We start from the raw sequence: 21,078 nt of genomic DNA, 5'->3' as shown, positions 1-21,078 counted from the left end.
CTTTCTTGATTTATAGTCCATAATAATGGCCTGTGATCTGAACATCTGCCCACCATCACCTCTGTCCAGCTTTCCTTAAAACAGTTTTTCCATTTTGCATTAACCAAAGTTCTATCTAATCTTTCTTTGGTAAAAGTATCATCCTCATGTTTATTACTCCAGGTAAACTTATCTCCTCTCCAACCGAAGTCAAACAATCCACAGTCTCCTAGCACATTTCTGAACATTGCCATTTGACTCTCCTTCCTTGGCCTACCACCCATTTTCTCATCGTGTGCAACTATTTCATTAAAGTCACCAATAACTCCCCAACCTGTGTTCATGTCTGGTTTTAGTGAGGAGAAGAACCTCCAAGAGGCCCCTCTTTTGCTAACCTCAGGTTCTCCATAATACCCTGTGAGTAACCACTTTTCATGTCTGTTTTCATTCTTAATCCAAAGGCTAATATGTCTTTGTGAGTAATTGGCCACCTCAGCAGTAATAGTGTGGTCCCATAGCATGATCAGACCCCCCTTCCTTCCCACAGGTTCCACTACCATAAACCCCTCACTTTTCAACCTTCTTTTAACTGCTTCAGCCTTTCTACTAGTCATCTTAGTTTCCATTAAGAAAACTACATTGGGTCTCTTCTCCTCCACCATCTGGTAGAGGTCTTGAACTGTCCAAGGGTTCCCAAGCCCTTGGCAGTTCCAGCTTAGTGTTTTCATTGGGATAGGTGGGGCTGCTTAACAGCCTCCACCTCTTCCTTTCTTGTTTCTTCCATCTCCTCCCCTTCTACCCTTGTCTCATTTTTTCTCTGTTTTTTCTTTTTATTCCCCTTCTCATATTTACATTTCCTTTTTCTCTCCTGTATGCTATCTGTATTACTGACATCATTTTCTGCTGCCTTTCCCCTTACTTTCCTTCTCCACCTTCCACTTCCTTCTTCAGCTCCCTCAACAGAATTAACCTTAAGAACCACCTCCTCTACTCTATTTTCTGCCAGAACTAGCATTTTAGCCTCTTTAACTATCACTTCTGTTAATCCTTCTTCGTGCCCCTCACTTCCTACTATAGGTTCAGATTCATTCGTTTTCTCTTCTCCTGTCAGTGGCTTATCAGCTGATTCTCCCCTTTCCTCCCTCTCCTTATTATTGATACTGCCTGAGTCTATCCCCTTCAGACTGTCCTCCTTCCTTGAAAAGCCTTTGAAATATTTTGCCCCACCTGCCCTCATATCAGCTCTCAACCAGACCCCAAACTGTGCATCCTTAACACCCATTTTTTCCTCACACTTACCCTCCTTATGAACAATACGCCCACATTCAAAGCAAAGATGAGGAAGTTTTTCATACCTGAGGGGAATCCAGTATTTGGTACCTTTGACTAAGATGATCCTTCCTCTTGCTAAAGGTTTTGACAGATCCATTAGCATTAGGACCCTTAGGTAACTGCCCCATCCACTCCCATCGATCTGTGTTTCTACCTCTATAACATCACCAATAGTATTTCCAATTCTTCTTCCTTCTTCTTCATTCATATATACTAGGGGTAGCTCTTGCATTTGGACCCACATTCTTTCTTTCGAGAAATCCATTTTCTGAGGTGGAATGAATCCATTAAATGGCATTATAACAAACATGTGGCTGTCAAACAGCCAAGTCTGCCATTCATTACTCTCATCTTATCAGCTTCATTGGCAAATTGGATAGCAAAGATGTTTGCTCCCACTTCTTGAAATTTTGCTCTTCGACTGATACGCCAGACTTTTCCCATTGTATTTTCTACTACCATGGCACTCAGTTTTTGCTCCATCCATACTTTACCAACAACACTGCATTCAGCTTTGATATGCAGTTCCTCGGAAGCCTCATCTCCAATCACGATATCACTGGCTTCTTGCTCTGTTAGTCTAAGTTTCCCCCACCTTTCCTCTATTTCATTCATTCTCTACACCTCAAACCGCCGTGGCTCCTCCTATTTTTTCCTGGAAAAAACTCTTCCCCCTCCCTGCAACCGTATTTTGTATACCAGACCACCCCTCTCCACTCACACTCCCCGCCCCACTACTCGATTCTGTTAGAATCTTGAGTGGACCCCACACACCACCCCTTTTTCCCTTAGAGAGAAAAAGAGAGGAGACTCATTCCAGACCTCTCTATGGGGCTGTGACATATATCCCTTTCTTGTTGTACAAATATTCCCCGATGCTCTATTTTATTCTCCTAGCATCATCTGTCACGGATCATGTGGTCCTGCTTGTATCCCGATTGTGGTCCTGCTGCATTTCCTTCATGCCATCATGTGAATATTCAATGGCCTTATTGTAACCATTCCTCTGATCTTGTGTAGTTGAGTGATTTTTGTGAGTCTTCTTTATCCTTAACAATGGCCGTTGTGGACACTCTGTGCGGTACCTTTCACTTGATGATCTGGTCCTCGATCTGGATTCGTGGGGGAATTATTGGGGACCATATATAAACTTCTGATCTACTCCTTTAATGAACCAGCTCGATATTGGCACTGAGGCCTCTTAGATTAAATAATAATAATAATTCATATGCATATACCGGATATGACAGTACTACTCGATGTCTCAGTGATCTGATGTTAATAATTTAAATACACATCCACGTATAAGACAGACTGTAACACATGCGTCTTGTACTTTTGCCCCGTGTTCTTATCAATTTATATGAAAACTTTTCATCTTATTTTATTATTATAAATTTTTAAAATTTTTACATAAAATATAATAAATAATCTAATTTTTTAAATTTTAAAATAATAAAAATATTAAAAAAAATAATATTTTTATAATATTTTATTTAATTTTCATTTCAACCTATTTTATTTTAACTTAATATTTAAACCGCATTCATGATTAATATTGCAAAAGTACTTCGTTGCAACATTAATATTGCAAAGGGAAAGAATACTTCGTTGAAGCCGATGATAAGACATGCAGCCTTTACATCTTTTATATGAAAAAATCTAATTATAAGTATAATTATGTATTAATATGTGTACTAATATAATGTATTTAGTTAAAAAATAAATTTTATTAAAAATTGTGCTAATTTAAATTTTAAATATGAAGGAATCAGTATTAATATGTAAATTAATACGCAACTCTATTTATATATAACAAAACTCATTTTATATATGTCCTTGATTTCTTTCTTTCCATCAAAGAAATGATGCCTGTGCATGTAAAAGTATATATAACACGATAATGTAAATGTAGAATTCATTACAGTTATAAAAAAAAAAAAAAAATTAAAAAAATCAATATTTTCTTATTCCAATATTTATTCAAGACTTTCTTATCAATGGTGCTGTGTTATTTGTGTTAATTATAAGTGAATTCGTATATATATATATATATATTTAAGAAAAAAAAAAAAAAAGAGATTGCAATGTAACTAGGTAGTAATTATTATAGAGTGGTGCTACTTTGCCGCCTGAGAGCATCCACATTGGACTATGCATCCACATATGCAAAGTCAATTTTACATAATATTAACATAAATTGAGCTGTATTGGATTTTCTATCTCCAAAAGTTTAGCTAACTATAAACAGTACATTTATAACTTTCCATATCCACTGTTTAGAGTCCAAGTTATATTTTAATATTTATTTCTCTCTCATCCCACGCTCTCTCTCCCTGAAACACCCCCCCCCCAAACGGGATTATTTCATTTGCATAGCACTCGGTTTCTCCTCTCCAACTCATCCCTCTCTTGACCGAAACAACCCACCGGAAGGAGCAAATCCGTGCACCTCTCGTCGACAGGGCCTGTGACTGTTGCTGGGAATCATCAAGGTTGCTGATTTTCTTACTTTTATGCTATTTCAGGTATGATTTCTCCCTTTATCTTCACAGTTTCAGTTAGGGTTTTAGATTGGTGAAACTGTGTGGATGTTTTTCTGTTGCCATTTGGAAATTTCATGTTGTTCTTGGTTTAGATTAAGTTTCTGATCTGTGAATCTCATGGAATGTTCATGGAATGTCATGTTGTTCTTGCCATCCCCTTGTCGCTCAAAACCAATAAAAAAAAAAATTAGGCCCTAGGCTCTTTAGAAAAAACCATTTCGATTTCTATTCCCAGCAAATCAACAATACCATTTTGTTGTAGTTTATGGTCTTGTAAAGACACTACTTTACATCACAACAACACTATTCTAAAAAAACCGAAAGGTTTAAAGTGCAGACTAAAGTCTTTAGGCTCTACATGAACATGTTTCTTTTACTCAAACAATTAGTGAGGAAAAAAAATAAAACTAAGCGCCTCTCTGCATTAACAATAAATAAATATCCACATGTACGCAACAACAGGGGTGCTGTTAATACGTTGCATTTTTACCTATATTTACATGTACATCATCATCAACTTTGACATAGAAATCTGCATCCCACAATGCAACAACAGTGGCAAAGTATATCTTTGTCTTGGCTGCCAGTTCAAGGTAACCCTCAACATGGTCCTGCTCCCATGAAATTTAGATGGAAAAAATAATGCAGTTGGCTGTTTCTTAAGTTCAACACAAATAGAGATTCTTAGTGTCAAAAGAAGATCAACAGGGATGTTTGAGAACAACAAAGAGAAAAGCATTACCAGCCTCAAAGATCCCCATGCTTTTTTTCCTCTGCTTCAATAGCTCTATCAAGGATACTGCCTGATGTGGCACTAGCAATAGAATGGGAAGAGAGAGAGAGAGAGAGAGAGAGAATAAATCAAACTCCATCCATTAAAATAGCAAGAGTTTCAAAATCGGAAGTACTATATCTGAGTCATTATTGATCTATACAGTAGGAGCTAGATAGATCATGCATGGACACACCTTACCACAATAGGAGATAGAGCATAGGATTTATGAATGCTGATAGAAAAGTCAAAAAAATAAATTATTTCTTGTTCAAGTACATTTTCTTCACAAACAAACCTCTTAGTTTTCTATCATATCAGTCTACAGAGAAAGTTTTCTTCAACTAGATTCCATTGCATCTATTTCATGATTCAGACAGTGATATGACAAAGAATCAAGTTCCATAATCGTCTTGATAGAAAGACCATAAAGTTTACAAGACTTAATAAAGAAAAAAAATTGATTAAAAAATAGAGTACATTTTCAAGATCATCATTACAATCATATAAAGTACCCACCTGTGACCTATTACAAATCGTACTACAATTCCCTTCTCTTCCTCCAGCTTCTTTCTTTTATCACCTGATTTCATCCTAAAAGTCAGGATTGATCAAATTCAATAAAAAAAACAAGGAAATCCCACTAACAATTCATTTTATGAGAGAACACACTGCAAGTGTTCATCCTTGCAGTTATACATTGCACCTGTTATTGTATTGGTATGGCCTCTCAACCATTTAATACATCTCTTCCTCTGCAAATCTCATATTCTTACAACTTGACTACTTCCACCAGAACATATGTACCGGGATACCATATTGCTGAAGCTGATAGCCATTATAGAAGAAAGAAAAATAATAATAGAAATTTTGTACATAGACTGCAGCTTCTATTCTAGCTTCTTGTTCATTTTACTTTACATTACATTTAATTATATTTATGTATCAGTGTGCATCTCTATCTGGTATAGACCTCTCTTAGGCAGAACCAAGTGAAGGAAAACATAGTTTTGATCTTGTTGCATCCAGATTTTAGATTTTTATTAGAACAATTACAAGAAAAATGGATGACTTTTGTACTGTTTTATGTCCTGTTATGTGTCATGTTTTATGTCCTGTATTTAGATAAATCTGTACATCATCTTAAAAACTACATAATCTGAATTTTGTAAACATGTGGCCTTGCTTAATCTAAAATATTTAAACATATTGGCCCTGTTTTGCTTAATATGTGTTGTTTTAGTAACATTTTGTCCTTTGATATTTTGTTGAAGGATGAACACTTTAATTGATGAGGATCCCTTCTTCACCACATTGTTGGAAAGTGGTGAGGGTGGTATAAGCAACCCCACTGTGGATGCTGCTTTCGCTGATGTCCAAGCGACACAACCCCAATGGGAAAAAAGGCCACCTAAACATAAATCCCAGTGGGGTGTGTCATTTACTATTGAGAAAGATACTCTCCTCATTTCAGCTTGGCTTAACGTTAGTACAGATTCCATACGGGGGACTGACCAAACCTCCACACAATTGTGGAGTAGAATTTATGATTACTACTCCACTTATAAAAAACCTAACAGTCAAGAGCGATCTGTACCATCTTTGACCAATCGGTGGTCAACCATTCAAAAATGTGTCAATAAATTTTGTGGTTTTTTGGCCCAAGTTGAAGGAATGCATCCAAGCGGTGCAACCGAGTTAGACAAGGTATAATCGTTTATTTTATCATTGTGTAAAATAATTTCAGATTTATTCTCCTGATTGTTCTATTATTTTGTAGATTGACAAGGCAAAAATTTTGTACCGAGAGACCCAAAAAACCAACTTCACCTTGGATCATTGTTGGAATCTTTTAAGGAATCAACCGAAATGGCAAACACACATGGAGACTATAAGAAGAAGAGACAACGTCTCACGTTCAGGTAGTACTCTAAACTCAATACAATTAGAGGACCCAATGGAAAATGTGCCCTTGGAGTGTGAGAGACCTTCGGGGAAGAAATCTGAAAAAGAAAGAGAGAAAAAAAAAGTAAGGAAAGAGAAGATAAAGAATTTAGTGAAACCTTAAGAAAAATAACAGATGATAGGAAGATTATGCTATTGGAGAGAAAAGAAAGCATAATGAGGTTAGAAAACCACAATTCTGAATTATTGGCTATTAAGAAGAAAAAGGTTGAAATGGAAATTAAGGCTCAAGAAGAAAGATCTATAATATTAGCTGAAAAGAAGAGGAAAAATGATATGGAAATTATGAAATTGGATATTGGTTCCATTAATTCTTTGCAGCAAGAGTATTTCCATAATCTTCAAATGGAAATTATTGAGGAACAAAGAAATAAGGTCATATCTCGTACATAGTCCTGTATGCTTTGTTTTGTACAGTTTTTGATATATTTTTGTTTTGATACTGTGGTGACATAGCTTGGATATTTATATACTGCTGGTTGCTATGAACACCAAGCCCTTTTTTGTACATCTATATGGGCCTTTTATTTTGTTGGTGGTTGGTGGTGGGTGGGAACATTTTGTTGGGTGAATATTTGTTGTTGGTGGGATATTTTGTACTGCTTGCTGCTGTTGCTGGTGCTGGTGCTGGTGCTAGAGCTGCTGGAGGACCCAATGGCTAGGCCGTTTTTGTTGCTGTTGAAGGGTGCTGGAGCCACTGGACTTGTTGCTAGTTATTGTTTCACGATTGCTGAATTTGTTGGTTGCTGTTTTCTAATTGCTGGTTGCTGTTTTCTGGTTGCTGTTATTGTAATGAATTTGTATCAAAATCAACTTTTTGAAACTTGTATTAAGTTGATTTTGATACATAGAATTAGTCACATGTAAGTTCTGAAGTTGATATAGTCAAATGGAATTTTTGAATGTTGATATTAGTCAAATGTATTAATCTGAGTACATGTTTAATATGTGCTGTTTGGTGTATATTGGATTGGTGGGAAAGACTCACTTGGGTCGTGGTCCATGGCTGTAACAGATTTGATGAATTTGATGAATTTCTCCTTCTATGAAAGCTTGATTGATACTCTTTAAATTTGATGAATTTTATTATATATACAGTTGGTAAATTTGGATGCATGAAACTCAGTATGGATGCATGAAATAATAAAGATTATTTCATTCTACAGGTTCGGTGGCACTGAAATATTTCCATGTACTGGGTACTGATTGCATGTATAAAACCAGTACATGGAAATTACACTCTAAAAAAAAAAATTAGGCAAAAAAAAATAATAATAAAATGATAATATTTTATTATTATTTTGTTTTAAATATGCATAAGCCAATGTGGAAGTTTTGTTGAAATGATAAAGTGAATATACAAAAGAGGTAATTTTGCGTATGCATATGCATAGACCAATGTGAATGCTGTGAGCTGGCAACAAGCTGCAATAAATCATGTACGTCCCACAGCTTAAAGACACTGCTGTTCCTTCCGTTCTGCCCAAATTAATAAAAAACAAAAACAAAAGTTTTTCTTTTGGGCCTGTTTGTAAGTAGGCTTCGGGGCTTATTGGATTCTCTATTTGGGCCTTATTTGGATCAGCCCATAAAAGCCTTTAGAAGCTAAGCTCTAAGCCCACACTGAAGTCATTTAGAGCTTGAAGTACACTTTCACTCCCAAGTCTCTGCCCACTCTTGTTCCAGATCCATATATAACAATTAAGAGTGGAATGACATATTCATCCCTGGGCAGGTCTGTTTCACCAAGGCCAAAAGCCCAGATCTTCAGGGCACAGTGGATGGTGAGAAGAAGGCCCAGACCATCACAGGAAGGATGGAATAGTATCCACATGGACACGCCTTTATCCACGCCACATTAAATGCCATGATGTGGGCTGCTGGAAATAGATCCCGACGGAAGGAGGTCTTGTCCCACAGGAGCTGTAGCATTATGTGACGGCGTGCCGCCCACGGAGGGGAAAACACCCCAAGCACAAAGAGAATAGTGACGTCACTAGAAAAGGGGACCTACAAGCTTTGATACATGTTTAATTTAAACTCATGTTTTTATCACAAACTCTCTCTAAAGGAAAAACTTAGGCATTGAATATGTTTTTTGACACTCTAGGCCGCAAAACTTCCTTGAAAGAGGTCAGACGTGGAGATGGGAGGGTGCGAAACATGTCCTTAACTATTTGTGTTGTCTATGGAATTTGAACCCACAAGCACATGGTTAAAAGTATCCACGTCTGTTGGAGATCTTGTCCTTGATAGAAGTTGCCGCATTAAATGCAAGGACAAGCCACCTAAGGTAGGGGTGATCAGAATCACATGATGCACAGAGAGAATAGTGACCCCATTGGAAAATGGGATATAAGCCTTGATACATGTACAATTCAGACTCGTGTAAAAAAAAAAAAAAAAAAAAAAAATTCTAAAGGAAAAACTTAGGCATCAGATGTGTTTTCTAGCACTCTAGAGGCCACCATGTTTCCTTGATACAGGTCAGGTGTGGAGACCGACAAGGTACGAAACATGTTCTTAACAAAGAGGTTGTCGAATATTACAAGTTGCTGGTTGTTTTTACGACAATATTGGCAGCAAACGGCCATAAGATCGAATCAAATAACATAAAGGAAACAAATTATCTAGTAATTTGGGATATGTATATATGTAGTTCGTCATGTTTTTAATTATCAAGTTTTAGTTTAGGAAGTTAAACCTTGCCATTTGGAGTTTGAATTTGAAAGCCCTTCTTAATTAAGATCATGCTAAACGAACACAATTATACTAAATAAATCAACACATACGCTAATAACACGAAACATGCTGTGAAGAACTTAATTCCTTACAAATTCTTTGGATCGGCATGCAGTCGGCTGCAACATGCTTTTAGATGACAAACTGCACTCATCTTTCCAAGAAACATCATCTGTAATTTCTTCGATAGGGCAAGCGGTGTTCGGGGTAAAAAAAAAAGAAACTGCGACAACGCGGTGTACGTCGTAATCCATCGATCATCGAAGACCGATTCCTTGGCTACCGAATTAGATACATATTGATACCATTACTTGTCTTAATTTCCTTCTGTGATTTCTCGGCAACTCGATAAAGCTCTGGTCAAGGAAAAAATTAAGAGGAAACTGCATGCACGGCGGCGTTACAAAAATCTGACCCCCTAGCTGGTATTAATTAATTAATAAAATACAATCAAAACATAAATATAAATACAAATTGACAAAATTTACGTAGCAAATTGATCGCTTGTCTTTCCAAAACATCTTGTACAATTTCTACGATTTATTCTTCAATTAACGCGTTTCTGGTGATGACTGACGAGCCCGGAAAAGTGCAGGAAAATGGGCAGCAATATTCAGGAAGCTAGCTCTTCGATGATCTTTTCATAATTTTCCTTCTCATTTAGTAATATCCGGCCCCTATATATATATTCAGGAAGCAATATTATGGTTAAATTCTTACGTTAACATATTTTCTCCACTTCTATATAATATATATATATATGAATGCAGTACTAATTCTTTCAATCTTCTTTCAACTTTAAATTTCTCGATCGTTTGCAGGTTTGCAGCAGCTAGCTAGCTTGGATCTTAATTAATTTCTATATATATATATATATATATATATATCAGAACTTATAACTTGATATTTTAATTAATTAATGAAATACAATCGAAACATAAATATAAATACAAATTGATCACAAAATGTATGTAGCAAATTGATCGCTTGTCTTTCCAAGCAACATCTTATACAATTTCTACGATTTCTTCTTCAATTAACGCGTTTCTGGTGATGACTGACGAGGCCGGAAAAGTGCAGGAAAATGTGCAGCAATATTCAGGAAGCTAGCTCTTCGATGATCTATTCATAATTTTCCTTCTCATGTTCTATCCAGCCCCTGTATATAAGAAACCAGATCATGGCCTGGAATGATATTCAGGAAGCTAACTCTTCGATGATCTTTTCATAATCTTCTTTCAACTTTAAATTTCTCGATCGTTTGTTGGTTTGCAGGAGCTAGCAGCTAGCTTGGATCGTACTTATTCTTTCAATCTTCTTTCAACTTTAAATTTCTCGATCGTTTGCAGGTTTGCAGCAGCTAGCAGCTAGCTTGGATCTTAATAAATTTCTATATATATATATATACACACCCACATCAGAACTTATAACTTGATATTTTAATGTACGTAGTATAGCTAATTAATTGTTCAAACCGATTTATATTGTTGTTGTATTTGCAGTACTGCAGAAACCTGCGATTTCTCTAGACAGTTTCTGGTGATCAACACGAAGATCATGTCCATTTATTACCAGATAAAAGGTATATATAGATCCATTACTAGAATTACGGTACATAATTTCTAATTTATGGTTAATTTCTTACAACATATAATCTCCCGTACTACTACTTAATCCTATCCACTTATTTTTTTAATCTTCTTTATATGTAGAGATTCTTATGCTATTCTTGCAATTTTAAGGGTCTGTTTAGAAATTAAGATTATTTCAGAACTTGATCATATTTTAATGTATTAATTGTTCAAACCAAGTGTTGTTGTCTTTGCATGCATTGCAGAAAGAGCAGGTTATTACTGTAGACAATTTCTGGTGATCAACACGATCAAACCCATTTACTACCGGATAAAAGGTACATCTAGATCAACTACATTTAATACGGTACATGATTTCTAAATCATCGATCGATCTACTTACATATATATCCATCCCATTTATTACGGAACATTAATTTGTAAATTTTAATTACGTGACGTTAACCTAGAAGTACTTCTCATCACATAGAAGTTCTCGTTACATATGACATACGCGTCCGACGTCGTAAGTTGGGTGAAGACAGGCCAAGTGTTACACGTAATGGATTGAAGAAAATCACAACCTTGGATGTTGGCATTAAATTTTGTTTCGTTAAATAAAGGGGGTAAGTATAGAATAATTTAAAAAAAATAGTGAAATTTATTATTAAAAAATGAATTAATTTTTTATTTATTTATAGAAATCTCTTACTCTTATATTTTTTTTTTAAATTACATGGTATTTATATAATTCATAATTAGAAATATCATTTCTTTTTATTGACAAATAAATTATTTGGATCTTCAGATAAGTACTCCTTGACATCTCATACATCAACGATCCATATTTCATCAGTACAGGTAATAAATAATTTCGAAAATGTCCCCTAGCTCTAGAATATTTATCATAGGAGAATATTTCTTTTTCTTTTCATTAAATCTGTGAGTGGTTAGTGAGAAATTAGACTTTAATATACTTTATTCCTCTTTTTTCCGTCCGACTTCCTGGCCTATTGACCAATGACCATCCTTTGTCAGCCTCCTTTGTCAGCCAGCTTTGTGACGTGTCTTGACTCTTGTTCCCATCTTCTTCTTCTTCTTCTTCTTCTTCTTCTTTTTTATTTTTTATTTTTAGATGATGATATCTAGACAATTGTTTTTCTATTTTAATATATTTAAAATTTTTATTTTTTTAAATTTTTTAACATTTTTAATTATTAAAAAAATTTAAAAATATATAATTTCATTAATAATCACTTTCTTAACTGTTAAATAAATAAATAATTAAAAAATAATAATAAAATAATAAAAAAGTTATAAATCTATCTTTATTCGATTACTTTTTGGATAGTATGGGCCGGTACCTTTACCCCCCTACGGTATATAAGTATAAATATATAAATATATATATATATATATTTATTTATGTATGTATGTATGTATGTATGTAGATGCAAATGGAAGCAGGGAACGGAAGCAGTACTCCAGTAAAAGAAAAGTTGAGAACATATGGTATATTTCAAAGGAGATCCAAATGATACAAACACGACTATATTATAGTCTTATTCATAATTTTTTAATAAAATATTATTAATTTTAAATAAAAATAATAATATTTTGTAAAAAATTTGAAAAAAAAAAAGATTATAAAATAGTCATGTCTATATTATTTTTATTCCGGTAAGTAGATCATGTGCGTTAGGGTCTTTTTGATAAAAATACATGTACTTTTTTTTATCATAAATTTTATATTAATAAAATTTTATATATAATTTTCGAGTCAGTTCTATAAATAAATATATATACATACATATATATATATATATATTAAAGCAACATACTGATTTTATAACCAAACCAGACTAAATCAATCAGTACAAAGTTTTTCCTTTGAGACAAGACTGAAATTATGAATCACCTCGAGGCCCTCTTCGATCCAACGATGTTTCGATCCCATTCAACGACAGACAATTTTGCCAACATATGAGCTACCCCATTCCCTTCTCCGTAAGTAGAATTTGTTAACCAGTTTGGTCTGCTCTTTAGAACCCTTTTCAAGTCCTCGAACATTCTGTCCATGCCAAGCTCAAGTTCCTCTTCACTTTGAACTGCACGCTTTGATAACCACTTGTGCATCACCCTCAAAAACCACTTTGTTAAATCCCAACTCTGAGCACAGTTCTAATGCTTTCTAGAATGCTATGCTTTCTGCTTTGACTGGTTGAACCACCATCCCCATCTGCTCACATAGAGTGGCCATAATAACTCCTTTATTGTCTTTGATGATAACTCCAAAACCCGTTTTCAGATTTTTTTCATCAATGATTGCATCAAAATTTGCCTTATCAAATTCCCACTCTGGTCTCTACCAAGGATGAGTTACTTTTGTTGCCCCCTCCTTGATCTAGTTTATTCCCTTTTTCAGTTGAGCTTGGTGGTACTTCTTTTAGGGTTATAAGACTATCAGTCCAGATCAGAAAAATTGACCTGATCGGACCGATAGTCTTATTGCTCAGTCTCAAGTTGTAGTCTTTTTAGATTGGACCAGACCGAAACCAAACGAATGTATATATATAAATATTATATATGTATAATATAGTATTTTATATTGTAGTTGTATAAATTAATTATATAATTTTCATCCAAGAGATTAACATTGACCGTATATGCAATGAAATTATTTAATATTCATTAACCATATATAAAATGTTAAAGAGATTACTTAATTTTAATTTTACTAATTTAATTAGTTTTTCTATCAAAAAAAGAAAAAAAAACTCATGGACTAATTAGACTGATAGCTAATAGTTCGATCTGGCAAAAATGATGGACCAAATTCTCGGTCTAGGACCGAATTGGATCGATTACACCCTTTAACTCCTTTAGTCCTTCCATGGCTTGTTGTAAAACCTTTGAAGGGCTATCAAACTTATTATAAAAAATGAGTTTGTTTCTTCCATACCAACTTTCTCGCATAATTGAGAAAGACTCTTCCAACTGTTCCTTAATTAAATCCGTGCACATTCTATCTCATAACTGCATAAAATCTTCACACGTGCTAGAACATTTCTAAGTTGAGCTTCATGTTCCTACCCATACATCATATGAGGCTATGCAACTCTATAGTGCATGAATGTTAGTTTCTTCTTCAATTTGGCAAATAGGACACAAATGAGTATCTAAGACTTTGCTTTTGAACAAATTTGATCTTGTAGGTAGACTATTACTTCCAACCCTCCAAAGAAAAAGCTTTGCAACCCCTGGTACATTTAAAGACCACATCTTTTTCCATCTCTCCTTCATGTCTTGGTCTCTAGATGATTCACCCTCCAAACCTAATTTTCTAGTTTGAGCTACATGATATGCACTACGAACTATGAATCTACCATCTTTACTAACTAAAGCCCCCATATCATTTTATCCTTGACTGCCATCTTGCCCATAGGAATACTACAAATCAAGTGAGCTTTTTCCCTTTCAAAGTGTGTTTTTATCAAATATGTATTCCCAGTTCTAATCTCTTTTATTATAAGCTCACTCACTTTTGCTTCAAAACCCAAAGCTAAAATAAGAAATTGAACTTGATAAGATGTTGGATTAGGTAACCATTTATTGTCCCAAACATTTATCTTTTTGCCATCTCCCACTCTCCAAATAAGTGATTCTCTTCGTAGTTTAATTGCAAACCTACACTTTTCCATATCAAAGATGGTGAATTTCCTAGATTAGCTTCTAGTACTTGCCTATTTTTGAAATACTTTCCTTTGTGTCTAGCTGCTAGGGATTAAGGTTCTTGCATAAATCTCTAGCTTTACTTAGCCAACATTGTCAAGTTAATGCGTTCTACATCTCTGAAACCCAGGCCCTCTTATCCTTGGAAGTACCCAATGTATTCCATTTCTTCCACTGAATACCATTTTCCTTCTGGTTATTACCCTCACCAAAATTTGGCCAACATTGAGGAGATGTCCTCCCACAATTTTTTGGAAATTTTGAAGACACTCATTATATTAATAGGGATAGCTTGAAGTACTACTACTTTAATAAGGATCTCTCTCCCAACCTTTGACAGGAAGCTATTTTTTCAACTATTAATCTTGTTCCATACTCTATCCTTTATGCATCTAAAAGTATTGTATTTTGATTTGCCCACCCAAGTAGGTAAACCCAGATATTTTTGGTAGCTTCCACATACTACAGCTCCTACCTCCTTAATAATCAAAGCTTTGGCTCCAACATTAGTATTTGAACTGAAGAATTTAGAAAATTTATGTCTATTGAGAACTTGTCCAGAAGCTTTCTCATACACAGATAGGATATCCTACAACTTAGGTTTGGTTTGGCAACAAAAAATTTTCATCTCAAATTCAAAATTTTCATCTCATCATTACAATTTTCTCAAATATCCATACAAAATATAATAAATAATTCAAATTTTTCTTAACTTTTTCAAATCTCAAAACAATAATAATATTAAAATATATATCTTAAATTCAAAATTTTCATCTTACTTACCAAGCAGAACCTTATTCCACTCAACTTGTCTTACTCTGCGAAAAATACACATTCATCTGTAGAAAGTAGGTGATTTATTTTGGGTCCCCTTCTAGAAACGACCACCCCTTTTATTTCCATTTGTATCAACAGAAAGATAGAATACAAAATACTTCCATGCATGTGCTAATCAATGAAAAAATAAAAATGCCATCAAGCAAGTTAGGGACTCTCGAGATAATTTAATGACCAAGATAGAAGAGTTTGAGTGTGCTTTCAAAACTCACTTTGAGGAGATATTCTTTTTAACTGGTCCATCATCTAAAGATTTGAATGCCAGCTTGAATGCAGTAGAGGTTAGAGTTACTAGTGCAATGAATGAAGAACTCTTACATGACTTCACCATAGAAGAAATAGTGGTAGCCCTTAAACAAATGTTTCCTACAAAGCCCCCTGGACCTTATGCCTTTGGTGTAGGACTCTATCAACATCACTGGAAAATCATGGGGGATGAGGTGTGCACTGGTTTTCTTGATTTTATGAACAATGAAAATATGTCTCCTTCCTTAAACTATATATACTAGCTTTGATTCCTAAAGTTAAAAAACCCTTGTCTGTTCATGACTTTAAATCCATAAACTTTTGTAATGTCCTGTATAAAATTATTTCAAAGGTATTGGCAAACAAATTAAAGATGGTTCTCTCAGCAATAATATCTAGTGCTCAAAGTGTATTTTATTCCTAGGCACATGATAATTGACAATATTATGGTAGCTTATGAAGTTTTACACAACATGAAGAATAGACAACATGGAAAGGGCTGGGGATAGTATGGCTCTAAAACTAGATATGTTTAAGGCCTATGATAGAATAGAATAGAGGTATCTAGAGGCAACTATGAAGCATATGGGATTCCAAGAGAAATGGATTTCTTTGTTAATGAGATGTATCAAAATAGTAACCTACGTAATGTCGGTAAATGGGAAACCAAAAGAGCCTTTTTATCCAAAGAGAGGGTAAAGGCGAAGGACTTACGTCTTTGATTAATCAATCTAAAAGGAGGAATCGGTTCTATACATTGTAAGTACTTATGGTTGAGTATTCTATATATCACTCATAAATGCATGTCTGTTTTATTTACATCAAATAAATTATATAACACGTATTACATATATACACACACACACTATAAATTCTAAAGCACCGTTGTTGATCTAGATACCTTGAAAATTATTCAAAAGAAAAATGCTAATTATACTTAAAAAAAAACTTACAAAAAATTTATTTTTTTACGTGTTAGCTATTGATATGCTGAAAATTATGAAATTTGAAATTAAATTTTGAATTAAAAAAAAAAAAAACTGACGAAATGAGTCTTATATGTAAAATTATAAGTAAAATTGTAAGTACATATAACACTACTCTAAATAGAAACCAATGAAAAAAACTACCTCTTTCTCTTATCTAAGAAATTGTTTGGATCGAGCTGCATTAGGAATCTTAAAAAGTATTTAAATAATCTTAAAAGCTTTAATAAAAAAGTTAGATTGTTTGGGTATTAAATATTAAAGTACTTTTTAATCTTAAATAAGATAAAGAAGTACGTTTTGATACTTTTCTTATACGTATTTTTTTGGATAATCCAAAATGTAGTTCAAAATTCAAAAAGACTGTCCATGGGTAAAAAGACCCATTCAACTTTTAGATAATTATAAATTTCAAACTTTTAAGGATATGGTCATAATCTATAAAAAAAAAAAAAAAATCAAATTATCGTCATTTCTGTCTTAAAAAGTACTTTTTTAATTTGTTTCTAAAAAAATATAACATGTTTGAAAGTACTTTAAACACATTGTTAATAAGCAATAAATAACTTTTTAATAGTAAAATTTATTATTTAAGTTATAAGTTATAAGTCTTAAAATTATTATAAGTTATATTTTCCACAGCAATCCCAAATATGCACTAAACTTAGTTAGAGAAAATATGAAGCATACAATTATTAAGAGAAAATTACACCCCCAAATTATTACGTGTTTTGTAAATTATACGTATCCCAAATTATAAAAAAAGAATATATAGATTAATGCATTAATCTCAACAGTACAGCTATCAAAGACTGATATTTTGCATTCTCATTTAATTTTAATTTTAATCATTAAAATAATTGAAAAACAAGTGACGCAGGTGACATAACTTGGAGTCTATCGTTGACATGCAATCAAATTCTGAAGGAATATGGTATTTCTTTTAATACCAGGCTGCATGGATGAGTCGATTGCATGGATATCTGCGGCGCATTAAACCGCCTCACCGTGAAAATCTTGAGAAAAATAGGCTTTTGCAGCTTGTTTCTTTATTACTGATTCAGAACTTCTGAGGGCACTCTCTGTGATACTGTCTTGCAGTTCTGGAATGGGCAGACAAACTAGTGGAGTTCAGTACCATGTTTGTGTTGATGACATACTTGACAGAAATGTGGAAGCTTGACATTACGCATGCAGCAGCGATCGTAAATTTGTTTGCCGGTGCAGCCACCATACTGCCTATAGGGATGGCGTTTCTTGTAGATGCTTTTGTGGGTGATTATTACTGTCTCCTGGTATCCAGCCTTGCTTTCAGCTTTGTGAGTTTCCAAATCTTCCCACGCCGCCACACACCACCCCCCCCCCCCCCCCCCCCCCCCCCCCGGGGTTTGGTTAAATATAAATTTCTTTTGGCCCTAAAGTACTTTTTCAGAGTCAATATATATATATCTAAAAAAAAAAATTATTTTTCTTATAAAAAAAATTAAAGTGAAACATTTTAGTATATATTCTGCCAGCTTGAAAGACGTTTTTCCGTATTTTCTCTACTTTCCTTTGCCTAGTCGTAAGTAACATTCTTCAATTTCAGTTGAATTCCGGTCCATTGGGGTTTCACCGGTTATATTATTCTCTCCAAATATAATGCTATATTATAGAAAAAAAATTAATTGCTATAATATTTGTTCGAGCTATAATATTTGTTCTATCCGGAAGAAGAATTCTTGATGCTGCTGGTACCAAAAAAGTCATCATGTACGTTTATCAGAGTTTTGATTCTGCTTTGACAATGTTGGTCTGAAAAGATTAGCCAGTTCATTTCTTTTGTGCCAAACAGGTTTTAACGGAGTCAATGGTTTGTATCAGAAAATTCAATGTACTAATTAATAATTGTATCACTGCAGGGGATGGCCATCATGACAGTATCAACATTAACCATTAATGGTGATACCCAGAAGTTTCACATGTTCTACATAGCATTAACCCTCAACGCCATTGGGGTATCTGGTCATAGGGTATCCGTGGCTTCTTTCCTGGAGAGACAAGTTCAAATCGACACACAAAGTAACCAAGATGATATAGAGAGGAAAAGGCCACGGAAACTGATCGAAAGGTTCTTGAAAGGTGACATCATGGTGGTTCTTCTTCTCTACGTTGCCGTTGTTGCATTTTCATATGCACCATGGTGTGTCCGATTTGGAATACCGACAGCGGGGATGATGGTGGCAACTCTTTTGTTTGTGAGTGGCTCATGTTCATATAATAAACATGCTAAACCGCAGCGAAGGAGTCCTCTCACTACTGTTTGTAGAGTCTTGGCAGCCTCTCTTTACAAGAGATCTTGTCACAGCCCCTGGGATGCTAATAAACTCTACGAAAATCAACTCAGTGCTCACTTTGTCCCCCATACTCAGGGCCTTAGGTTCTCTCTCTCTCTCTCTCTCTCTCTCTCTCTCTCTCTCTCTCTCAATGGTCTCTGAATCATTATTTGTTTAATGCATGCAGATTCCTTGACAAGGCTGCCATTATAGTCACAACTCAAACTACTCCAGACCAACAAGAACAAAACGGGTGGAAACTGTGCAGGGTAACAGAAGTAGAGGAAGTAAAGCTCTTAATCCGAATGATACCTCTGTGGATGACCTTTATCATGAGTGGCGTCGTGAGATCCATAGGAGACACTTATTTTGCAGAACAAGCAAATAATATGGATGACAAGATTGGAAAACTTACTGTCCCAGGTCTATTTATATTACAGGCCTTTTATCAAGTTTCAAAATTAGTATTCACTGAACTATCTTCCAAAGTAGCTAATAAGTTGTCTCAGAAGAGTTCAGGCAGATGTGTAGGCCCCATTGGAGTCATATTAGCAATGGTATTTTCTATTCTATGTTGTGTCATTGCTGCAAAAGTGGAGACAGGGAGGCTAAACGTGACAAAGAGTGTTGGTTTAGTTGAGAAACCTAGTGAGATAATCCCAATGAGCATCTTCTGGCTTCTTCCACAGTTTTTCCTCCTAGCTGCTGTTGATGGAACATCTGAGTACCTTTGTGATGACCTTGATGAAGTCTCTGGTTACGGCATTGCTTGCTTCTATAGAGGTCAAGAAGTTCCAACCTCCACAATCCGCTACTTGAGACTTTTCACCAATGCTGTATGTGGAGTAGGAATTGTGGGTAGTGTCGTTTTACCTTATGAGGTTAGTTTGTTCACCAAAATGGGAGGGAGACCAAGTTGGTTTCAAGACACACTAAATAGAAGTCGTCTAGATAAGTACTACTGGACAGTGGCAGTGTTGAGTTTCATAAATCTTGTCTTTTGCATCTTGGTGGCAATTTGGTACACCCGTCAACATGTAAAAATCCCAAGGAAAGTGGCATCGGGCCACACCTCGACACTGCCCTTGACAAACCATGACATACTTTTGACACTCAGCAACGAGGCTACTGGCATACCTCAACAGGCATGCCATTTAGCGCACGGCTCTAGCTCATTCCTTGCAAGCGACGCTAGTGGCATATCCACCAGACATGTCATCCAGCACACAGCACCAGCCCGTGCCTTACAGCATCAATCCCCAAGCCACCTATCTGGACCATGCGAAGCCAACGCCCAGGCCACTTGCCTAGGCCATGCAGTATCAGTGCACGGTACCATGTCGTGCTCATCAGCAACAGCTCACGACACCATATAGTACCTACCAGCAGGCCAATGCATGGCACCATACCATGCCCATAAGCAAGTCATGCACAACACCGTGTTGTGCCTACCAGCAGCCATGAGCCAAACCAAACCAGTCGTGGGCCATGATTCACACTAGGCCATCCATGGGCCATTATATGTCACGAACCACCATGGCCCATGTAAGTATATTTTATTGCTTTCATTTATTTTTAATTATTTTTCAAGGGACCTTTTGATAGTTTCCACTTTGTAATCTATATAAATGGGACCCTTAGTCATTTCTTTTATATCTTTTGACAATTTCCTAGAAGATGGCTACTTTGTTCTTGTTCTTATTTTCAATGCTTATGCACTTGGGCTACTTGGGTGCAATCTGTAAATCCCAAGTAGAAGATCACTACCTTGCAATATGTGAATATGTGAAATTCATTTTATCCAATATATGAGATGTTTCCTTTCAACATTGTGCAATTCGTGAAATGATGTTGAGTTGAGTTTCATTGTGTTCTTGCTTGTGCATGCATGTTCATCAATTTTCCTTGGTGTTCATCTATTTTATTGCATAACCCCATCTCCCAAACACACTACACGCCCACCATATTGCCCTCCATATTTGCCATGATTGGCATCTCCATAAATTGCCTTATTCCAATCCTCCATTAACCCTAGCCGAATTCCCCACCTTCCAT

At 35.2% G+C, this 21,078-nt stretch overlaps 1 protein-coding gene across 1 annotated transcript; it reads left to right on the top strand.

Moving 5' to 3' along the window:
- The first annotated feature begins 10,144 nt into the window (after nt 1-10,144).
- On the top strand, nt 10,145-20,869 carry LOC122278835 (protein NRT1/ PTR FAMILY 5.5). The gene is made up of 6 exons (XM_043089038.1): nt 10,145-10,157; nt 10,839-10,918; nt 11,174-11,245; nt 17,810-18,027; nt 18,610-19,127; nt 19,211-20,869. The coding sequence occupies exons 2-6, from the start codon at nt 10,894-10,896 to the stop codon at nt 20,397-20,399; spliced, it is 2,022 nt and encodes a 673-aa protein (XP_042944972.1). The 5' UTR covers nt 10,145-10,157; nt 10,839-10,893; the 3' UTR covers nt 20,400-20,869.
- Nucleotides 20,870-21,078: the final 209 nt, after the last annotated feature.

The sequence above is a fragment of the Carya illinoinensis genome, chromosome 10 (assembly GCF_018687715.1).
Source record: "Carya illinoinensis cultivar Pawnee chromosome 10, C.illinoinensisPawnee_v1, whole genome shotgun sequence".
NCBI classification, from domain to species: domain Eukaryota; kingdom Viridiplantae; phylum Streptophyta; class Magnoliopsida; order Fagales; family Juglandaceae; genus Carya; species Carya illinoinensis.
This window is presented reverse-complemented; position numbering and strand designations above follow the sequence as displayed.